General features: G+C 42.4%; 1 protein-coding gene across 3 annotated transcripts; it reads left to right on the top strand.

Moving 5' to 3' along the window:
• On the top strand, positions 1–8,192 carry LOC124040729. Of its 3 annotated transcripts, none has more exons than XM_046357818.1 (2): positions 1–255; positions 6,626–8,192. In XM_046357818.1, the coding sequence occupies exon 2, from the start codon at positions 6,698–6,700 to the stop codon at positions 7,733–7,735; it is 1,038 nt and encodes a 345-aa protein (XP_046213774.1). In that variant the 5' UTR covers positions 1–255; positions 6,626–6,697; the 3' UTR covers positions 7,736–8,192. The 3 variants fall into 3 exon arrangements, with proteins under 3 accessions (XP_046213774.1, XP_046213773.1, XP_046213772.1); XM_046357817.1 differs by lacking the exon at positions 1–255 and adding an exon at positions 5,976–6,096; XM_046357816.1 differs by lacking the exon at positions 1–255 and adding an exon at positions 6,113–6,276.
• Positions 8,193–8,852: the final 660 nt, after the last annotated feature.

The following is an 8,852-nucleotide window of genomic DNA, read 5'->3' as shown; positions in this document are numbered from 1 at the left end:
TGGTGAGTAGTTGACTCAAAGAGAGAGAAAGACAATAGTTGAACAGTTTTGTACAAATTAATTTATTCCAAAATGAAGGAGAAGCAAGAGAGAGAGAGATTTCATCCTTTTTTTCAGTTTCAGTTACACTTATTTAGCTAGCAAATGCAGCTGGCTAGTTTAGCCTATTTAAACACCCTGCTCAAACAAAGGAATGCTATGTTAGCTAGCTGGCTATAACTATCCAACTCAACACTTGAACTCTTTCAAGTCAAGGTAAGCTTTTGGTTTAACTCATTTATTGCCACCAGAGCCCGCCTGTGTAAGTGCTAAACTGCTTAATGACTGTACACTGTAACGTTGCTGCATGATTGTAGCAGGTTTACTATTGCACTAGTTATATTAGCTATGTTGACTATGACATTACTTTAGCTAATATGGTGACAATGGTGTAGGCTGTGTGTAGCGGTTATGATATGGTTTGGCTTGGAAAGGTTTTTTCACCTGGTCACATACAGCTGATGTGTTGTCCATTGAAGTCCACAAGCGAAGGGAAAAGGTGAGCGGAAGAGAGCGCATAGATGCGAGAAGGAATACAATGTGGCTGCTATGAAAGTGAACTGTGTTTACATGTGATCTCAGGTGAATTTCTTTTTGCATATTCTGTTGAAAAAACGTTTCTTAAATGTAAGCAAATGGAACAAAACGTGCATAACCATACCTGAATATGTCCAATAGAAACTCTCGTTTGCAACTGTTGGAGTAATGATTACACTTGTCATCAGCTAGATGCAGGCAAGAGTGTGCAGGGCGGTATTGAATGTGTCACTTTTTTTTCAAAAGTAGTGCACTGAGCCTTTAACAGTCCTTTATTAGCGGAATGATATAGCCGTCTGCAGCGCCCAAAAACAATGACAATTTCTCTCAACCAGTGGCATATGGGCTTTTTAGGGGAGCACTGATGTCGCCCTTTGATAAACGGTGCCTACTTTATCAAAGGCAGGGGCGCAAAATACTTCACTCGTCCATTCCCAGCACGCCTCTTCAGGGTGCTGTTGGAGAGACTCATCTCTGCAGCGCTCCACCAACGTTCTGTCAAAAAAATAAACTAACATCATGTAGTAGATAGAGGATATGGTGGAATGAGTATGTGGCCTTTTCTGTAGCCTACAGGCTGGGAAATAAAATGTATGACAATGTAATGAGCCGGACACTTTTAACATCATGCAGGCCCAATCGAATAAAAAAAATTGCTCTCATGTTAACAAACAACATATTCTAACAGGACAGTTCAAAGTGAAATGGACAATATGGAATGGACAATATAGAATGGACAATATGGAATGGACAATATGGAATGGACAATCACCATTGTTGTCCAGGAGTTTCACCCCAATGTCGTGATCAGTGGTTTCAAGTTTGTAGCCTACCCGTCAATTTTTGACAAGCTGATCATAGCGAAAAATACAATTCTTCTGCATTTCCCGCCGTGTAGCCTAAAAATATTTCAAATAGGCTCACGATAACTCTTGATAAAGATGGGTAGCTGATACTCAGAGCTTCAATAGCCAAATTGATTAGTCACCGGAATCAGGCCTAGTAAAGCCAATGGCCTGTTTTACAAATGGTGGGCCTACCACATGGTGGCAGAATGTCGAGGACCGGCTCCAGCCACTATTTATCGTTGAACTCAACGTGTTTTGCCTGGCTAATATCCTACAGAAACAGGCTGCAATATTCAACGTAAACTAAATCAAATTATATCCAACTATAGAGACTCCCCTTGTCTCCTGAAGTCCTTATTTTTTGTGTGCAAATGTTTTCACCATGACCTGTATATCCAGGTTACGGGCCCGACTGTTTTCTATACTGAGTATTGACAACCCAGACAGTCTTTCCTGAGACATTGTGCATTATATGTCTATTGCGCTGCACACAATTTAAACTTAGTCTTGAATGATGCATGCCAAGACATACCAGAGATAAGGGACTGTTGATGTTATTATATATTTTATCCACAAAGTAGTGCATTGGGCCTTTAATATTATTGTATCAGTGGACCATTATAGCCGTCTGCAGCGCTGGCCAAATGTTTTTCCAGCACCCAATATTTAGTTTTGAACTGGGTACCAGCAGAAAAGTGGTTAAATTCCTGCAGTGTTAACACCACATAAACAAATGTCCTCCTCCATAAAGGTTGTAATGTATCCCTTGATAAGGTCCGAGGACAGGAGGAGCAGGCCCGAACCTCACCAACAAACCTGGTGTGCTTCCAAACAAGCCTTACACAACAATTAGTCACTTATCACCAGGGATCCAGGAGGTAATTAAGGCACAATTATCATGCAATTAAAAGGTCATTTGATACGGCAAGACATCAGAGATCTAGGGAATGGGATTTAATAACACTAGGGGAGGAACATTAGCCCCTGCTCAAGTCTGTTCTCTTGCTTGTGATGGATCTGAGCCTCTGCTGTGGTCTGATGTCTGTCGCATACAAAACCCTTATTATGTGACAGTTTGGCAGCCTTCTCCAGTAATGGGCTTAGACCCGACAACCAGGGCCTCCCTTAAGTAATGATGGAAGGAAAATGTGCTCCAACTTCAAAGCAAGGCAAAATCAACAAAATACTGAAATATTCTTTCTTCAACGAGATTGTTCTGTCTCTTTTTGCCTGTATGAAAAATAGATTTACTGTCATGTTTTTATACTGTTTAAAGCCCACAAAGTCTTCTGCCTTTCGCACAAATGTTCAATGTCTTCAGATGGCTCCAATAATAACCTTCTAATGTCTCTTTGTGTACTTACCCTTCAGCAAGAAAAACACTGAGCCAAAATGACCCAAACCATCAAAAGACAATAACATTTGAGAGAGAGAGAGCTGTTTGGTGTGTATTTAACCACCATTGTTTCTGAAATGTCATAGCAATGATAAAAACGCCATTCCTACTGTTGCTGCTCTTCTCACTATGAGAGATTGCTAGAATATATATAGTTTCCTAGAATATACCCTCGGCTAGACCTTTTACTGTAATGTGACCTTGTCACGTCTTGATTCTCGACCACTACCTCCGGAGGTCGAGCACGACACTCACTCGACAGTTGCCCCCCCTCCAAGCAGGGCAGTGTAAACAGAATGGTCTCATTGAGCACAACACTCCCACAATAAAAACAAAAGCCAACAGTAAACATGTCGTTCCCCACGAATGATGCAGAGTGCACCAATGATGACATATAGCCTATATTAAACCGTTTACAATGTACATTTCCCTGCAGAAATGAACCCAATAACATATTGATAAAAAAAGCTGTATCTTTAGGGCCTGTACATGGTCCATATGATCAGGCAGTTGTGCTATTTCAGCAGTAAACATGATCACCTGTCTGATGCAGCATGGTAGCTACATGGCTGAAGCATGGTCACCTGTCTGATGCAGCATGGTAGCTACATGGCTGAAGCATGGTCACCTGTCTGATGCAGCATGGTAGCTACATGGCTGAACCATTGTCACCTGTCTGATGCAGCATGGTAACTACATGGCTGAAGCATGGTCACCTGTCTGATGCAGCATGGTAGCTACATGGCTGAAGCATGGTCACCTGTCTGTTGCAGAATTGTGGCTACATGGCTGAAGCATGATCACCTGTCTGTTGCAGAATTGTGGCTACATGGCTGAAGCATGATCACCTGTCTGTTGCAGAAGTGTGGCTACATGGCTGAAGCACAGGGTTGCTTTTCTTCATTGTTTACCACAATGGGCTAATCATTAGCTAGATCACATACTCTAAATATGATCATGTTGCTTGTTTAATGTCATGTGATTTTTTTTGTGTGTGTGTTTATAATAGAGGCCTGCTGTTTATGCATTCCAATGGCCGACAAGATTCCCACAGTTACTTATTTGATATTCATGTCAGACACTCAAGATTGTAAACAAAACAAAAAATGGAGTTGAGGAATACATTATACATCACTGACAAGCTGGAATCCCACTCTTTTCAATAATTGCAATCAAAACTGTTGTATTTTCCCGAGATTATATTTAGGAATGTTGCATAGTGACTGGGTTTATTAGAACCATAGACAGATTAGAACACATTTATTTCTGTGGAGCAATCAGCTGTGTGAGGAGTTGCGGCTCTCTTGCCAACAACAGTTGATATTCCGTTTATAAATAAAGGATGTAGCTCATGAACAGTTTCGGAAATTAATCTGTTTTTTTTACCTCTTAAAGATCCGCCCCTTTTCGCCTGAAATGACATACCCAAATCTAACTGCCTGTAGCTCAGGACCTGTAGCAAGTATATGCATATTATTGATACCATTTGAAAGGAAACACTTTGAAGTTTGTGGAAATGTTAAATTGTTGTAGGAGAACATAACACATTAGATCTGCTAAAAGATAATTCAAAGAAAAAAACATGGTAGGTAGGTAATGATCCTCAGCACAAGGACGTCGTTTACTGAGGCGGAGCTCATTCGAGATTGAGGGCAAATCTGGTTGATAACGCGTCAGACAGCAGGAAGATTTGTGAAGGATTAAATACAAATATTGGACTACATTTTTTCCTTCTTCTGTTATGGAGTTTGAAAATGCACTGCATATGGTGGGCCATATGAAAACTTGATTAAGTGGCCCACCAGGCCCGGTGAGCTCAGCAGATGTTGCCGGGCCAGCAGGCAGCTCTTAATGTCGAGTCCTGTAGTCTCTAGCTAATCCATTCCCTGTATTCCATGTCATGTGCCAAAAACAAAACGCCACCCAGATAGATTTTTGGCCCAGTTAGCCCTCTCGCTTCGCCACTTCCTCTCTTGTGTGACTCACAAATGTACGTTCATTACTATAGCTCCCGCCTTGGGACAATCCAGAGTAATTTTGTAAATACCGGATCTCTATGGCAAGACTCATAATTCACTCAAATTATGTCAAAATTGGGTCAGTGGACGGACAAACGGAGAACCATCCACTGTCCCCTCTCAGATTTCATTGTGGGGGACAATAATACACTGTAATAGCAGAGCAATGTTTTTGAAACCGCTGAAATATATGTGCATTTTCCTAATATTAGAAACTTGTTTTTATTGAGTTTTTAACCTGAAAGTAAGAGCCAGTTACTCTGAAATTGAAAGAAAACAGGCAGGAATGCAAGTAGCAACTCGCCAGTGAATTTACAACTTTTTAAGTCACACTGTTTCCCATGTAATGATTTGCATGATATTGATTAAATTAAGCTTGGTTTGTTCTAAGGTAAATTGTTCAGCTAACTAACTACCTAGCGAACTTAGCTAGTACGTTAGTATGTGAGGAGGATGCAGACATTTTGTTTACCAAGCTCTGTATAATATGAATGACACTATGATAACTGTACTGTATTTTTACATTCGTATGAGGGGTACATCTTTACAATGCTGATGTTACTTGAGTTATCAAATGTTATTAGCTAGCTAACGTTAGCTATAGCTTGCTAGCTGCTGTACCACATTGGCTGTGTTGTCTTCAAACTAAATGAGTGTATGGGCAATTAAATAAACCATTTAGATGTCTGTACATGCTTTTGAATTGTTGCATTATTCAAGAGTGTAATATGGTAGATGAAAAGTTGCTCGCATAGCTCGTTGAATAGTTTACACGCTTAAAAGGCTCGTTACATTTTGACAGGAAAATGGTCCAATTCACACACTTATCAAGAGAACATCCCTGGTCATCTCCACATAAAACTGCTGAACAATGGTTGAGTATTGGTTTAGCATACACTAACACTGTAATGGAGAGTTTGACTGCATTCACTATGAAAACTGAAGTCATGGTAAAATAAAACACATTACACGAGTACATGACTCAAAGTCCTTGTCCCATTTTATAAAGTTAAAGACGGTTAATGTGTTGGAAGCCCTTGGACCATTTTAGAAAGTTAAAGACGGTCAATGTGTTGGCAGCCCTTGGCCCATTTTATAGAATAAAAGGCTCAATGGTTGCTCGACCTTGCAGTATTCAGTAGGGGGAGCTCTCGTTTTTCCCCTGCCCTAGTTTCTCTCCCTGTTGTCTTGGATTTAGTGCTGCAGTGTAGAAAATCGGGCCACTGTCCGCCATATTAGCTGGCTGCTGGATACAACGGTAAGGAACACACTCCCCGGTAAATGCCTTACAGTAAGGGAAGAGCCCAAAGCTAGACGAATGCAGTTGATATGTGAAGTGTTGTTCGATTATTTGTAACGTTTTTTTTATGGCATGGTTATTCATACTGAGAGAATGAATGGTGATATGATGAAATCAACAACTTCCTTTCTGTGCACTGTACGTGATCCTGTTCATAATTATTTTTATTGAATGCTTTTTAAAAACGTTTTTAAAGCTTTTACAATGTTTTAGCACGTAACCAATTGCTTTATAAAGAGACGCATACAAATCATCTCACCACTTACACTAGGCTAAGGATTAGAATGAATTTAGGCTACTCTATAAGGAGGACAGTTGTTTACATGGCATGTACAGAGGCATAACTAACCAAAGGTTAACCTGAGGTTAATTAATAATTCTAGACTGAAACTGAAAGTGTCTCAAATGTATACTTTATGAACTGTGTAATAAACACTGTATGATAAACACTCTACTGTGTTTAAGCTTTCTTCTCTGTCTTCCACAGGCTTTTTTCTCATTGTGCATTTACATCAACAACACACTCGCCTGCCCACCCCCAGATATCCTGACGTTCATCATGGGGCAGTTGTTGGCCTCAGAACAGGAGCAGTCGGAGGCTCAGGTTGCTGTTGGCTCTCTGCTCTACTCCGCCATGTTGGAGGCCGGTGCTCTGCCTGATGTTGCCGTCGACCACTATCTGCTAGCTAATCCAGACAGCCTGGACTCCAGGGCCCACCTACAGGACCACCTCCGCCAGCTGCAGGGGCACGTAGGTAACCGGGCGCCCACCTACCTGAAGGAGCTGATCAGCCGCCTGGTCGCTTTCTCTGACGAGCCCAAGGTTGCAGGCCTGGTGGGCTTTGTGGTCTCCATGGTGATGGAGACTGCATATGCCTCGTCCAGGGGGTCAGTGAGGTCAAGGGGTTGCCAAGTCGAGGAACGGCGAGCGGAGCTCCAGGACGTTATGGAGGAATACCTCAAGCGCTGCCGGATGCACTTGAAGGATGAGCAGAAGCTGAGAGAAGACACCCAGCGTCTGGAGGGCCAGCTGAGCTACTTGTTGACCCAGCTGAAGAACACCATGCTCAGGGAAGGCCCCAGCTCCAAGGCCCTGAAGCACTGGGCCAGCGGCGCCGCCTTTCACACGCAGATGCTGCTGCACCTGACCAGGCTAGAGCAGAGAGGAGACCCGCTGGTCGTCCAGGCTGCAATGGAGCAGTACCAAGAGGACTTCAGAGAGATTCTACCTGTGTACAGATGCTACAAAGCCAGTACGGTGACTGTGATAAAGTGTAGGGGAGGGCTGCAGACCGGGGAGGATCCTCTGACTGAGGGGAGTGTGACTGGGTTCACTGTGGTGGATAAAGAGTTAGGGAAGAGTGTGAGTGTACCCCTACCTGAGGACGCTCCCCCTGGTATTGTCCTGATCACTTCAGATATGTGTGCTCAAGCCTATTTAGAGCGATTGTTCTCTCCACAAGGCCCCATAGCAGAGCTGGAGAGGTACTTTCTCAACAGCAGAGAGAGTCTACGCATGAAGTTGATGGTACAAGAACCAACGGACCCCAACGAGAGGCTGAGCATAGTGGAAACAGAACCCTTAGACAGAAGATAGCACATGTTCATGTTGACTTTCATACAGGCAAAGGCAAGATGCAAAATCCACAGAACTGAACGAACACTCTTGACTAAATGTGCATTTATTGTATTGTATGTATGATCAAATGTTGAATAATAATCTGGTTTATTCAATGCTAATGTTCTCCTATGACTTTCTGAGAAAATATATTATAAAAGCACATGAATAATTCCTTCCCACGCAAATCAATTGTTATAATGCGAGAAACTAATTGTACAGACACAAATGGCAAAAGTAGCACAGTTCACAGTACTTAATTGTCTATGGTATTGAAAGGGATGCTTGAGTGCAGGTTTGAATTGATTTCCCCGTGCTTTGTGGAAGTGGTTCTTTCTTACTTTGTCCTCACATTCAGTTCAATAACCTTTTCTACAGCTTTTGTAGAGTGCTCGGAAGCAACAGCTGATTCTTTGAAAATAAACTCTTAATGGTTTTGCTGCTGCCATGGCTGAATGTAGGAATGTGTCAAACTTTATCGAGGCCTGTCAAATTGAATGCCATTTGAGTCACACTTCATTGCTACAATTACAAGTCAAAGTGAGAGATGGAGCTGCTCTCCTAATGCTACGTGATTAGTACTCTACACTTTCTAAAGCTCTCTCTTTTATTCTCGATCTCCATCCCTTTCTCTTTCTCTTTTCTCTCCTCCCTGCCTCTCTCTGTCACGTAGCATTAGCTATCCATGTGAGGTGGGCCTGTGAGCCAACACTGCCAGAGGAACAGAGTTGGGCTCTGTGATGTCACTCTGCGCAGACCTGCCACCTTTAACACCCTACTCTGACATCTCAGCCACTCTTACTGTAACTCAAATCCTCCTTTTCAGAGTTAGTTACTTAGAGGGGGGGGCTACCAGACTTTTAAACTTAGCACCCAGCAGAGATACCCTGTGGTGTCACATGTAATGTATAATGTTTCTGAAAGGCCAAAGGGTGTGTTTTTGTCATTATAGATAGTCACGCTCCACTGCAGTAGCTATGTCTTCTCTTACTTTTAGCAGAGAGGGGTGTGTGTAGTGTTATCCATCTATCCTTGGGGTATTCACACACACACACACACCCCTGCTGGATGCTTATCCCTTAGCTTACCATTCTGA

Source organism: Oncorhynchus gorbuscha, linkage group LG08 (genome assembly GCF_021184085.1).
Source record: "Oncorhynchus gorbuscha isolate QuinsamMale2020 ecotype Even-year linkage group LG08, OgorEven_v1.0, whole genome shotgun sequence".
Lineage (NCBI taxonomy): Eukaryota > Metazoa > Chordata > Actinopteri > Salmoniformes > Salmonidae > Oncorhynchus > Oncorhynchus gorbuscha.
Note: the sequence above shows the minus strand (reverse complement) of the source record. Positions and strands in the feature narration are given on the sequence as shown.

Coding starts and splice junctions, on each gene's coding strand:
- LOC124040729 (XM_046357816.1), top strand. CDS start 6,211: ATGGTTATTCATACTGAGAGAATGAATGGTGATATGATGAAATCAACA. Junction 6,277..6,625: donor CAACTTCCTTTCTGTGCACT/GTACGTGATCCT, acceptor TGTCTTCCACAG/GCTTTTTTCTCATTGTGCAT.